This window comes from Nymphalis io, chromosome 1, assembly GCF_905147045.1.
Source record: "Nymphalis io chromosome 1, ilAglIoxx1.1, whole genome shotgun sequence".
In the NCBI taxonomy this organism is placed as follows: Eukaryota; Metazoa; Arthropoda; class Insecta; order Lepidoptera; family Nymphalidae; genus Nymphalis; species Nymphalis io.
Window position 1 is genome coordinate 4637347 of NC_065888.1, and position 15372 is coordinate 4652718.

The following is a 15372-nucleotide window of genomic DNA, read 5'->3' on the forward strand; positions in this document are numbered from 1 at the left end:
TCTAACTTTCAGACAACCGAACATACCATTTCCAAGCTGAAGATGAAAACGAACAGAGGGCGTGGACGTCAGTGCTCGTCAATTGTAAAGAAGGAGCGTTGATGAGGGCATTCCATCAGCAGGCTGGGGAGAGCAACGACAATGGTCATTCATTGATGGACTTGCAGCGTTCAATAATACGAGCGGTGCGGTCGTTGCCTGGGAATCAAGTGTGTGCGGACTGTGGTTCAACGAATGGTAATTAAATATCTCAATATCTACTAATACTATCCGGTTACAATGCCATGAATAATATTTCTCTTTTCCTCTCGAACTCAGTGTGAACTTGTGCTAAATATGAGCACGATACAGGCCAAATTGTTTGGTCTTTTTTCACTAAAAACGTGCACTCTGCAATTCTTCAGAAAGTCACCAACGATTACTCAAAATATATTTTGTTTTGTAAATAACTTAAGTAAAATAAAAGGTACAGTAACATCCATTAAATGTCCAATTATTGGTCAAAGACCTCCCCGTGCGCAGGATTGGAGCTTAAACCATCCAATACGCTGCTTCAATCTGTTGTAATGTGTCAGTTTCAACCGAGACACATGCAATAATATAATTAATGTTGTTACTAAATCTTCTTTAGAATCTTATTCCTATCAAGTTATGTAATTGTACATAAAAACATAATATTTACGATTATATACAAGAATAAAATAACTATTATCTTTTATATTGCAACTATAAAAATAACAATCAAAGTTTGCTACAAAGGAAATGGCTTATCGCCCTCTATTACGCTAAATACAAGAGCTATTATAAGTATTTAAATTGTGCTTAAAATGCTGATGATATTCACGTAATTATGACAATCATGGTTGTTATCTGTAATTTTATATAGAGTTGTATCTCTGTGCGGATTACATAAGCGTTTCATTGTTTACCGTAACCGTAACCGTAACAGCCTGTGAATGTCCCACTGCTGGGCTAAAGGCCTCCTCTCCTCTTTTTGAGGAGAAGGTTTGGAGCTTATTCCACCACGCTGCTCCAATGCGGGTTGGTAGAATTCACATGTGGCAGAATTTCAGTGAAATTAGACACATGCAGGTTTCCTCACGATGTTTTCCTTCACCGTAAAGCACGAGATGAATTATAATCACAAATTAAGCACATGAAAATTCAGTGGTGCTTGCCCGGGTTTGAACCCACGATCATCGGTTAAGATTCACGCGTTCTTACCACAGGGCCATCTCGGCTTCAGGCTTCAGGCTTCATTGTTTACAGACTATTTTAACTGATAGATAATAAAATATTTTCTTTTAAATAGTTGACGAGCCGGTTGGCGTGGTTGGTAGAACACTTGCCTTTCACGCCGAAGGTTGTGGGTTCGATTCCCACCCAGGACAGACATTTGTGTGCATGAACATGTCTGTTTGTCCTTAGTCTGGGTGTAATTATCTATATAAGTATGTATTTACAAAAGAAAAGTAGTACATGTAGTATATCAGTTGTCTGGTTTCCATAGCACAAGCTTTGTACAAGCTTAATTTGGGATCAGATGGCCGTGTGTGAAAAATGTCCTAGAATATTATTATTATTGTTATTATTGACTTTGTTTTGGTAGGACAGGTCCCTTCACTTATAACTTCTATCGTCAAATAGCAATAATTTCTATTACTGAGTTCAGGTAATAGCTAAAACACTTCGCTATATTTATTGTTTTAATATTAATCGTTTATGTAATTTATCATGTGTTATAATATATAATTATAATTTGTCTAAATGGAATAGACGAGCTGTACGAAACCTTCGGCCCGCCGGGCTTTTGTGGTTGGCCCACTTGATGTTACTTTATTTTGAACTATTTTAAATTTCAAAGGTTTTCATTAATATCTAAATAATTTTAACTTTACTTAAATTAAACAAGTTCTTGTGGTCACGGGCACTGCAATGTTGAAACGTCATGAAATGATAATAAAAATGTTAAAATATACGCTATAAATCCAGTTCACAGTTCACAGTTGCTTTATATAATTTGTAACAATCCCGAAAACTAAGAAATCATTACATCATGACACCATGACTGACACGAATTTGTGGCCCTATACAGAAAAGGCTGAGTATAACTAGAATAGACAATCAGTTCAAAATGACTATATCTCTTTTATATCTAAATCGTCATCATTTGCTGGCTCTGTTTATTTATTTAATATTAATCCAAGATTAAAATTTAAAAAAAAAAACCGACTGCCTTGAATGAATGAATTTATAGCCAGTGTCAATAGGGATGATGTAAGGATGTACAACCCAAATCTGTTGAGGCATTTAAAAGTGATGGTGGAAGGAACATACAATATGTGTATTGAGTAAACAATTGAACTACTAAACAATAAGAATTGTTTTTCTTTCTTTTAGAGTACCGCTATCTGATAGGCTTAATATCGTATATGTACCATTTAAATAGTCATTGTTCACGATATATACTAGATTTTTAAGGATTTTCGTTACAAACTTAAACCCATGCTGGCGAAACCACGAGTTGCGCTAGTTTGAAAATAAATAGATTTCGTTTTCGAAAAATGTTATTTTGGATAAATAAAAACTTTTTTAGTAACTGTAAAGAATGTTAAATAAATAACATTGAGAGATCGTTAAAAGCCTTGGCCTTTGCGTACATTTTTTTCCTCGTAATGTTATGTCATCTGTTCCTTACAAGATGTGCAATAAAGGATAAATAAATAACTATAGTTTACATACCAAAATTTGCAATTTTTGTTTATTTAAGCTAGACTTGATGAAATTGAGAATACTGAAAATATCGCTTGTTGACAATACATCGTCCAATACCTAAAGGAAATATGCACAAGGTATATAAGTATAAGTAGATATATAAAAGTAATTTCAATATGTAGGCCATGTATCCGCAATTCAGGTTCCAGAGCTTCATAACCAGGACGTTATAAACTTTTGTTAAACTAGAAATAGCTCGTCGACTTAGCTCTTGTATTTTATTATTTTATTGTATTTTTTTTTATATTCAGTCATACTATCGTAATATACGTGCCTGTTCTGTTCTCATGATCAGTGATTTCTTGTAGTTAATTTAATATAATAGCTTGGTCATGCCGGCCATAGATATTGTGATACCGGGTTAAGATTGTGAATATAAGTAATTTTGGTTTCGGTGAAATTTTCTCAAACATACGCGGAAATATTCAAAACTTATTCAAAAAAAGAATACACACACAGAACATTTACGAATAAATGCGAAAAAACAAAACTCGATTTAATTTTAAAAAAAAAAAGAAAAACAAAGATACGCCCCGGGAATATTTGAAAATCCTTATTAATCGCGTTGTTTAAATTTTGAACATAAAACGCTCCCGGAAAGTACTACGATAATCCTAGAAACATAACTTTTAAAAAAAAATTTCATGTATATATTTTTTACAAATTACTATATAAGCCTCGACGGAAATTAAGGAAGTCCTCGCCTGCGGTCCACTTGAAACTCTACTCGTGCAGCAATTGCCTACTATTCCGTCCTCGGCAATTAATGTACTATTATTTGTCTGTATTTTAATTGTTAACTGTGCTTATGATATGTTATACATCTTTATTTAGTACTCGTATTCGCCGGCATGTTAGAGGGGCGAGCAGATATTTTGTATAAAAATAGCCTATGTCCTTCCTTGGGGTTCAAGCATCAAATTTGGTTTAGTGGTTTAGCCGTGAAAGCGTAACAGACGAACAGTGTTACTTTCTCATTAATAATATATATAGATTAGTAAAAATGGTATAACGTTTAATATTGAAATAACGCGATATTGAATCTTGTTTTGTTAATGTGATTTTATTTGTACATAACTTATAGGAAACGAGAGAACATGCAAAAATAGAAAAATTAAATTAATATTTTTATACTCTTTACGTTCCGATTAATGTAATCTTTCAACATTATATTAATTGACAACATATTTTAACTAAAAACGTGAATCGAAATTCAAGCGTTTTTTTAAGTATAAACTAATATATAACGTTATTCGTATCTAACATTTATATTCGATTATCATAATCATAAAATGATAATTTGATGGAGACATACATATGAAGAACACATTATTATGAATTTCTTTTTCAGAACGAATACGAACATTTTTTCTACAATTATATTACTCTTATTATTTTTTTGTCGATAACATTAAGGCTCGTCAGGCAAATAAATCGGTTAATAAGCAGAGGAGAAAAGGTTATTGAACTGTTTCGTCTTTGCCTATTTATATATAGATCTCGACTACGATACTTGACCACTAACCTTGACAGCTGATCGAAATTTCAGTACCAAAAGGAAGTTGACTTCCTCCATATATCGATAACAGTAATTACTAATTACAACATTCATCAAGCTATGCCATGCCAGTAGAGGCGTTTTCAATTTGTTTTTATAGTCACGACTATTAAATTTTACGTCTTATATTAAAATGTATGTTTAAATTAATTTCGACTATTGTTGTTCTTACTAAAATTAACTTCCCTTAACAAACGTGTTATTTGTATCATACGCGTGAAGTTTTATGCACAAAAATTATTAAAGTAAAATGAGCAATAAAAACTTCGTACAACTAAATGGGGGAAATTAGTACTTACTGCTCAGATGAGTTACGCGACATTTTGTATATAAATATTCAACATGAAAGCTAAACTTAATATATATAAATACATAAATATTGATTCATTAAATATCTAAGTAAATGGAATCTATTTGTTTTTTTAATAGTATCCTAATAAATATATTAAAAGTTACTTTCTGTAACAGTTCCACTACTGGCAAAAGGCCTCTAACCTTCATAAGGAATATGTTAAAAGCTTACCCCACCACTTTGCCCCATTGTGGTTTTTTTTATATATCTGACATTTACAAGATTCCTCAAGGTGTTTTCCTTCTCCGCTGAGCACGAGAATATTAAAAGAGATATTAAGGACGTGTGAACTCAAGAGGTACTTACCAGGGCTTCTTCCCGAAATCTTCGACTTTTTCTATCTATTACACGATGGTCTATTGTCGTCCATCCTATGATATTTGGACATCTATCATATTATCATCATAACCTGACCTCCTGAACGATTGGCCATTGCTGCCAACTTTAAAACTTACCAATAATAAATAAGTCGATCCGAATTCGAACTGGCGATCATTATACGCGTACGAAATGTTAAATACGGATTGTATTTATATTCTTTTTGGATACATAAAAATAATGCAATTTTCTTGTAAATGATTTAATGATGCATAATATCTCTAGCTATTGTTGTAGTGTTAATTGTCAATGGTGTTAATTGCTCGATAAATGTATATTGTTTCAATGAACACGATACTGAGTCGTTGTTGAATAATTTATTTCCATTGTTTTCGCGTAACGCAAAGTTTTTGCGAATTCTATTCGTGACCGTAACGTTAAACGTTACGGGGACATGATATTTCTGTACATTAATCATATTCTCAATTAGAAAAAAGTATTTATAATTATACATTTTTATTAGTAACTGTAGTATTCGCCTGCGGTTTTGCCCGCATGTTAGTCGAGAGAGATAGATATTGGTGGAAGGGGTTGTTATAAAAAAGTTACCTGTTTTTTTTTCGGCAGTATAAAATTGGTTCAATTTTCTAGCCGTGAAAGCGTAACAGACAGACGGAGTTACTTTCGCAATTATAATATTGTTAGTAATATTAATACTAACAAATTATTAAACTTTTTCAATTAATTTATTAAAATCACTTTTGAATAGTTATTTCTTAAGATTAGTACGGAATGTAGATTCTATCGAGTACCGACAATAACCCGAAAGTAACTCAATAATTCTCTTTTATTTCGATCGTAGTATATATATATATATACTACGATATAAAACATATTTTAAATACTTCACGATGATCAACAATTACAAATTCCATTTGTCTTTTGTTATTTATATAGTTTGCCTAGACTAATACTATGATTAGTATTATTAAAAAAAATATATAATACCATGAGTTTTATTAAAAGTTAAAACACAAATAAATATTTAATGAAAAACAATTTTTCGTTTATTCTTATTCAAATCGTCGCTTAGTTCGTCGCTTAGCTTCGTTTTCTTGAATAAATATTAAGTTAAAAGTTTTTCGTATACAAATTTATTAAAATATAAATTTCTTACAATTTGTGTTTTGTCTAAGCGTTTATAATATAATATTGAATGACATGCTAAATAGTGGAAGCTATGATTGTTGGAAGTAACGGAATGAAATATATTCATTACAGATCCAACATGGCTGTCAACAAACTTCGGTGTGATTGTGTGTATAGAATGTTCTGGAAGTCACAGGGAATTGGGTGTTCATATATCAAGAATTCAATCATTAACATTGGATAGGTTAAGCACATCCCAACTGTTACTGGCCAGGCATATGGGAAACCAGCTGTTCAATGAGGTCATGGAGAATACTCTGGACGAAAGAGACAAGCTGACGCCAGAGAGTACTATGTAAGTATTTGTTTTGGTTATTACAGTGAACAGTCGACTACATCAGTAAAAATATTTATCAACTTTTGGAAAACAATACCACATACAAACGTTAAGTTTTGTCTTATTGTACTCAATATAAATAAGTAATAATAAACTACGTTAATACGAAACAAGACCATTTGTACGTAAGTCTCGGTAAACGTAAGCCGTCAGTTATTTCACAAACATTATTCAGCAGTGCTTTTTTGTAAGAACTCACTTCATTACTCACCCGTGTTACTTTGACAAACGTCTTACAGTAAAATACGATTTTGGTATGTGATGATTATTACAATCAATGTCGCATATCACTTGCTGACATTTCACGATCGATTTTCTACGGTGAGTTTCGAGTTTGTTCTTTCAGAGCGGTACGGTACATATAATACACGTTTTAAATTTTATTGAATTTGTACACCGTATTTAAGTTTATCGTATCGTATTACTTTGGCTACGTCAACATAATATGTGATAATTTAATTAGCGACACAATTTTATTGGATATTTTTTTCCGGTTGTACGACGCTACACCTAAAAGTTACTCGTATTACAATATTTATGTGTTTAAATAAAACGAGCAAAATTTGATTACAAACTAATGCCATTTATTAGGTGAGATACTAATTGTAATAAAATTGTTAGACACTTAAAAGGAACTGATAATAAAGCTTATTTCAAGTCCATTTCTTTTCTATTAGGACTTGCAAAATTAATTTTAGAAGGTATATTTTGTAATTTCCATAAGCAAATAATAAAGTATACATTTTATCGAAGTGTATATTACAAATGTGAAATGGAATATATGGTGTGTTAAGGAGTCTGTTTGACACAGTTTTTGGAACTACAAGTCAATGTTACTTGAATAAGTTATTTAATTCGTATTTTTCGTTGTCCTGTATTTTTTATTTATTTGGTATGGGCATAGAATATAATTGTATATTAAAAATAATCGGTGGACTTATACGGCTGTTGTCTGCCTGACGCCAAACACCTGCTGGTTACTGGTGGTAGGGCTTTGTGCAAGCTCGTCTGGGTAGGTGTCCACTCATCTGATATTCTATCGCAAGACAGCAGTACTTGGTATTGTTGTGTTCCGGTTTGAAGGGTGAGTGAGCCACTGTAATAACATGCACAAGGGACGTAACATATTAGTTCCCAAGGTTGGTGGTGCATTGGCGATGTAAGCGATGGTTAACATTTCTTATAATGCCAATGTCTATGGGCGTTGGTGACCACTTACCATCAGGTGGCAAATATGCTTGTCAGTCTATCTATACTATAAAAAAACCCGTAGGATAACGCTTGGATGCGCTTGTGGATACGACACCCACGATGTTTGACGGGTTTAGGGCGTGATGGCTTGTATTCTGCTGTTTTGTACTATACACCGCTGAATAAAGAAGAAACAAAATAGGATATTGAATTAAAAACGAAAATAATCTTAATGAGTGATACCAAATGTGACGATTCTATCTTTTCTATATAGATGCTTAATAAATTATTTGTTACCAGGGAGGAACGATTAAGGTTCATACGAGAGAAGTACGTGTACAGAACGTGGGCCGCGAGGACCTGTAGGGACGCAGCCGAACGGCTCTCGGAAGTAGAGCACGCAGTTAACAACGGTCACCTTCAGAACTTGCTGCAAGCGTACGCAGAGGGTGCGGATTTTGGTTCCTCTTTACCTAGTTCGGTAAGTTATATATGAAGTTGTTTGAATAATTTTTTTTTTTATAGAATATGAAGGCGGACAAGCATATGGGGTCACCTGATGGTAACTGTTCACCAACGCCCATAGACATTGGCATTGTTAGAAATTGTTAACCATCGCTTACATCACTAAAGCGCCACCAACGTTGGGAACTAAGATGTTATGTCCCTTGTGCCTGTAATTACACTGGCTCACTCACCCTTCAAACCGGAACACAACAATACCAAGTACCAATATAAAGCTTGAATATTCGTGTATATCATATCGTGTTTTGTGATTTTTTTATATATTTTATAATATTTATCCTTAATCTGATCACATATAGAGTTTCCTCAAAAATAACGATTTTTGACATTACGTCTGCCATTTATATAATTTGTACAAATAAAAATATAAAGAGAATGGTAAAAGTCTTAGATATTTTAAATGGGTTTGTCCTGATTTAATCCTGATCCTGATTAAAGGATACATTTACCTATTGTATTCGATCAGAACTCAAAAATTACTATAACCTTTCAACATATAAAAAGTTCCTTATGGTTAACACATAAAAAATGAGTGCTTATAAAAGTCGTGAGAAAAATGACATTTGGGTGTTAAATACAAATCACTATTAACCCCTGACAGTGGTGTCGTAACAATGTTATACTGGTAGAAAGTAGTAATTTTAAACTTGTGACAGCTGCCACTCGAATGCCAACTACGATGTACATTTTATGAAATTCGTTATGGAATTGATTAACACGTATCGAATAAATTGTCAGACCTATTAAATTGTTTCGCGTAATTTAACAAAATTTTCGTAAATAATTTGTTAATGATTGATTGACTGTCAATACATTGAATGTTGAATGAAGATCATGTTTTGAAAATATTTATATAGTGTTATAATTTTATTCTACCGCCAAACAGCAATACTTGGTATTGTTGTGTATTGGTTTGAAGGGTGAGTGATCCAATTAAGCTATAGACACGGGTTTTCAAATCTTCTCTCTATTCAACAATGTTTTTCTCGCATTTATTAAGAATTGTTAATATTTCGTACAGAGCCATTCGCTATGGGTGGCGGTGACCTCTTACCATCAAATAGCTTATTTGCCTGTATGTCTATTTTAAATTAAAAACATAAAAAAGTGTTTCACTTTTCCAGGATTGTGGCGAGACAGCGCTACATTTAGCCATATCGCGTGAACTCGGCGACGGTTCATGTTTGCACATAGTCGATTTTCTAGTCCAAAACGGTGGTTCTCAAGTCCTAGACAAGGCGACGTTGTCTGGTATGACGGCTCTACATCTGTGCGCGGCGATCGATAGGACGGAACCGATGAAACTGTTGCTCAAAGCCGGTGCGGACTCGACGCTGAAGGATGCGAACGGGAGAACCGCGTTAGCGATTGCCAGGCAACTAGGTCACCACGCATGTCAGGAACTGGTGAGTTACAATATTTGACAAATATTCAATTATTTTTGAAAATCACATTGAATTGGCTACAAAAAGGTATATCATATAGTATGTATGACATATGTATATCATTTAATATATCTACGAAGTAACGGAACTTTTTTTTTGCTATGACATTCATACAGTTTTCAAACCTCGACAAACCTTCATAGACAGATGTCTAGATCAGGCATTTCGTATTGATAATGAGTGTTCGATTTATTGAGAATCGTGTTGATAATGTGTAGTATGATTTTATAATATACAAGTAAATGAATATAGCTGACTGCTCTAAGAGAAAAGTGCAAAAGTGCGTGGAGCACTAAAGTGTCGATGTCGGAATTTGTTTTGCCTACATTTACCAATTATTTGGTACAACAGATTGGACATAAGTGTGGATGTAGCATACCAAGTAAACCCTCGGCCAGATGTCATGAAGTGTTATAATTAATTTTTAGCTCGAAAGTGTGGATAAAAGAGAGAAGAGCATATATGAAAATATAAACATCGATTGGAACTTGTCGCACGACGACGGTTCGACGGATTTCTCTGACGACGACACGGTTATCGACGAAAGGGTAAATATCTATACGATCGTAATGCGATTGCAACGCTTTTGCATAAAAAATAATAATTTGTTGATATATTTGAAGTTTTATATCGGAAATTTGAATATATATAATATTTAACTGATGTAGGCAGACTGGTGGTAGGTCGCCAATGCCCGTATGGTGACTGTAAGAAATATTTAACAACTCTTTTATCGTCAATCCAAAGGCCTAAATTTTTTTTAAATAGATGTTACTCAATCGCTTAAAGGAGTAATTTTTCCAAGATTATTTAGGTGCTATTTATTTAGAAACAATTTGGGAAATGTCCGTAAATTTATAGGTTTTTGGTACACCCCTCAATAAGAAAATGAATGCAAGTTGACATAAACATATAGCGTTTAAAACCAACTTCCACATTTCCAAGGGTTATATATCTTACAAGCACATTATTGACATGCAATGTTGCCTTGAAAATTAGAGTTTCATATCGTCGCAAGAGAATAAGTGCTACATATTCTTTTTTATATATTATTCGTTGGTCTATTCATTACTTCAAATAAAACATTTAAATGAGTCAAGCAGTTCCTTAATTTTCAGCAAAACGGTAGCGTCACGCCAGAGAAGAAGTGTCCAAGGTCACGGCCTCCGTCATACGCGGGTACGTGCGGAGGGAGTGGGATTGGTGGTGGTAGTGGTGGTGGTGGTGATTCCCCAGTGCTTCGCTCCAGGTCTTCTACGTGTGACTCGTTGCATCATGCTCCACCCACGCCGACGACTCTGCCGAGAAAGCCAAATGTTTGTGAGTATGATTATAACGCTAGATATATTTTTCTAAGTGATAATATACTGCACGAATCTTCCAATTTTACTTCTCCGATATTAAATATAATGCACTACGTAAAGATAAGTATATAAGGTATATAGAACATGCTACAGCGGTGGTGGAGTGAATGATATTATAAACGTGCCCAGATAATAGGTTATATATCTTAGTCATTGACGCTTGTAAATATTACTCATGTATATACTTTATACAGTGTATAGAAACATATATACAAAACTAATAAGCTTGTAATATTAATATAAAAGTATATGCCGAGTATTAGCACGAGAGCGTGCGTATATTGAGTTTGCTTGTTGATTATTCTATCTTAGACTTATCATAAAAAAGAAAGGGAAACTAAACACATTGCAGCATTTCTAGTTGCTAGTAAAGCTCGTGCTTATTTCGAGTATCTTAAAACACAATGGCAAATGTGTATAGCTGAGGAGCATGCTAGTTTTGAGTATGATTTTAATGAGCTTATGCATCAGCACCTTAACGATGACTCATCATATGCAAAAGGATTTATACAACTGACAATAAATATTTCGAAACGTTGCCAATGGCCGTTACTATGTCCGCAGACAACATCGGCAGCCTGAAGAAGCGCGCGGCGCCGCTGCCGCCCGGCGCGCACGCGCGCTCCACGCCCTCGCCCTCCGCCGACGCCGCGCGCGCGCTGCACGGTACCGCACCACCACCTCACCACTACACCACTGACTTGACCACCGTCGTTAGCCGCCCTTATCACATTTATCGGTCGGCTCAGTGTCTTAACCACAAGAGTATTAAATATCCCACAGAAACAAATCTTCATACACCGCACTTCATTCTAAGTTCACATACATGCCGCCATTGATAAAATCGGTTCTGGTACTCTTCATAGATGGCATTTATGGAAGGTTAAAACAAATTGCGTCGCATTACACCCAGTTGAGACAGGCTCTCTTCTAGTTTGCTAAAATCCAAGTGCCAATTTAATATAAGGGCCCTGGATGTGTTTATTAATCAGCTTTTGTCCTAAGCAGGTTTACCGGTGTGCGCGGGCGCGGTGGTGAAGCACCGCCCGCAGCAGCCGCCGCCCACGCCGCCGCCCGCCGCGCTGCACAACGGCGACGAGCCCACGCCGCCGCCGCGCAAGGTCAGTGCGCACACGGACACGCACACGCACACGCACACGCACATGTACACGTACTCGCACACGTACTGACGTCACGCCCGTGCTCTCGACGGCAGCTTCGAATATTAGGCGAAAGATGTGTGCAAGTTACTCGTAACACATATAAAAGAATTAATAGACTTCGACACCGTTTGTCCGACCAAGAAAGTTGGCGCGTGTAACTATTTTTAATAGAGAAAGGTTCCACTTTGATACAGCTAGAATTTGCTTAAATACTTCATTTTCTATATTATTCAACTGATTGCGATGAAAATTCATAAATATTTACATATACCACCTGTTTGTTAATATTTTGTGTTGACTCATTGTAATAGGTGAGTATTGGAGGATACTCATTGTTTATTCTATCGCCAAAGAACAAGACGAAGTAATTCTGTGCTCTAGTTTAGTTAGAATGAGCCAGGGTTAGAATTACAAGCACAAAGTACATGATATTTCAATTTAATGTCAACGTTATCCAGTGCGTAGAGTGAAAGTGACCACAAGCCGTCTGGTAGCCCAACTACCCTTGTGATACACCTTTATACCTATAGATAAACAGTGAAATAGAATCTCCACCATAAGTTTCACCATATCATTAGTAGATTTAGAATCTAATACTAAATTTCTTTTGATTAAGATTTAGAGAAAAATTTTGCGTATTTTAATGAAAAAATATTGATTTGTAGTCCACTTTCATCCCAATTTATAATATTTGTACGCGCCACTGATGTAGGCAATGCAAATCGAATAATTATTTTACGGTATACCGTTTATGCCGTAAACACAAAATTGATGAGATTTTCTATGAAATATGAATTTCAGATTAGTGGTTTCGATTCTATAGAAGCAAATTGAAAAAGAAGAAGTATATTAAATGATAACAATTTAAATATGTAAAATGTATAGTTATATATATAAAAGAATAAGCTCCAAACCTTCTCCTCAAAAAAGGAGAGGAGGCCTTAGCCCAGCAGTGGGACATTCACAGGCTGTTACTGACTATCAACATGGTATATGTTTAAAATGAATAAAGTTTGACAAACACGTACTCTTATATATCGAAATAAAACTAACAAAAACTTATTATGTATATTTAGTAATAACTTTAATAATGTATGTGTTTAATATTCTCACATTCAGTAATTACTAAACTTTAAAGTATTTTATTATTTAAAAAAAAAAAAAATAGTTTTTTGGTATCGAAAAATTCCAAGTTCAAATACACTATGTAGTTTCCGCTGAGCATTAACATATTGGAATATTTTTTTCTTACGAGTATGTTAGTATCATTAATGGCGATATAATATAACGAATTCATTATTTTGCATTTGGGCCACCTGATGTTAAGTGGACACCAAACGCCCTTAGACATTGGCATTGTAAGAAATGTCAACCATCGCTTATAGCCGATGCGCCACCAACCTTGGGAACTAAGATTTTATGTCCCCTGTGCCTGTAATTACACTGGCTCACTCACCCTTCAAACCGGAACACAACAATATCAAGTATTGCTGTTTTGCGGTAGAATATCTGATGAGTGGGCGGTACCTACCCAGACGAGCTTGCACAAAGCCCTACCACCAGGTGCACAAATTTCGACGATTGTAAAGTAAAATATTCAGTATGAAAATTTACTTTAAAACAAATGAATATTATGATGAGCTGAAATTAAGTACATACAGGTGTATTTGTTTTTGCTTCAGAAGAAAAATAGATTGCATCTGGAAAATGCTGTTAAAGGAAAACTGAAAAGGGTAACGAAGGAATGAGAGAGCTTTGTGTACTTAATCGCTTACCGTTAACGTCCTATACCTCATTTTGTTTTTGTGATCCCTCGTCTTTATTGTCAAGAGAATGTCGTTATTTGTTTTTTTTTTTTTTTATTTCCATATATATATTTGTTTTCGAACCTTTGTTCAATCTAGAAGTTAATATAAGACTATAAATTTATGTGTCTTTTGTCTTGTAAGGTTTCTTGTTGAGCGTGTTTTCTTTTTTTTTGTTTTAGTTTTTATCGTTCCCAGTTAAAGCTTAAGACAGGCATATGTACATACAAATGAATATTATTTATAATATCGATTAACTCTCTTGGCAATAGGTTTCTCTAATTCCTGCTGCATACATTTAAACGTATGTTTCATTCAGTAATATTCGACAATTTGCATGAATGTTTAACTGAAAGCTTTTTTTTTTAGATATAGTCATTGAAACTCTAATGACGTTAGAGTAGAATAAAAAAATAGGTCTTTCTTTTATTTTTTTTAATAGCATTTAGTTTTTAATGTATAAATTAGAGAACAATTAGCTGAAATTAAACTTAATTTGATGATTAATGTGCACATCTTCTAACAATGGTGATTTTTTTCTACTAACAACACATTTAAACCGAGTGTTTTGCATGATTTAAATAAAAACAGTTTCTAGTATTCTATTTAAAAATATGATCATAATCGGAGGTAGATTCATAATATATTATATTTGATTATTAGAATGCTTAATAAATAAGCGTCTTTTAATAAATCACCGACATTATTGAGACTGCTTTTTCTATACAACGCATAGATAAACTTAGATCATAAATGTATACATACATACAGATGCGATGATGCGACTTAAATATTTGAAAATAATTCTCATATATAAATGTTTGTTTATAGGAATGTTCTAGTCAAGATTCGTCGTTAGAACTGTGCGATATATCGGACGGTCTGGACGATAGTCGATTGCAGTCGGCGTTGTCGTGCGACATTTCAAGGTCAAGGGAACGTACGAGACGCAGCGACAGTCGGTCGCTCGACGTATCCGACACGTCGAGCGTACATTCGAGATCGCCTTCGACATCCATTACAATGGTAAGTCTCACAATTTATCGATACTGCTATAATAATAATAATACTCTTCGATGAACATAAAAGGTGGTCACCACCGTCACAGGCACAAGGGATATAACATCTAGGTTGGTGGCGCATTGGCGATGCAAGGATGTTATTTCTTACATCGCCAATGTCTATGGGCGATGGTGACCACTTATTAGACGACCCATTTGCATGTCCGTCTTGCTATAACATAAAAAAAAAACCGTACATCACCAATACGCTACCGAACATGGGAACTAAGATGTTATGTCCCTTGTGCTTGTAGTTATACTGGGTCACT

The 15372-nt window shown here is 34.5% G+C and overlaps 1 protein-coding gene across 9 annotated transcripts in view; it reads left to right on the forward strand.

Annotated features, from left to right (window-relative positions):
* Nucleotides 1-15372, forward strand: part of LOC126780322 (arfGAP with SH3 domain, ANK repeat and PH domain-containing protein) — a 56896-nt gene that overhangs the window by 38360 nt on the left and 3164 nt on the right. Inside the window, exons 7-16 of one of the 9 annotated variants that reach the window (XM_050504743.1) lie at nt 13-237; nt 6285-6507; nt 8041-8221; nt 9390-9671; nt 10139-10258; nt 10814-11030; nt 11639-11740; nt 12083-12195; nt 13920-13970; nt 14874-15068. In XM_050504743.1, coding sequence (XP_050360700.1) covers nt 13-237; nt 6285-6507; nt 8041-8221; nt 9390-9671; nt 10139-10258; nt 10814-11030; nt 11639-11740; nt 12083-12195; nt 13920-13970; nt 14874-15068 — 1709 coding nt within the window. The remainder of the gene's footprint in view (nt 1-12; nt 238-6284; nt 6508-8040; nt 8222-9389; nt 9672-10138; nt 10259-10813; nt 11031-11638; nt 11741-12082; nt 12196-13919; nt 13971-14873; nt 15069-15372) is intronic. The other 8 variants (XM_050505241.1, XM_050504835.1, XM_050505317.1 and 5 more) reach the window with 8 other exon arrangements.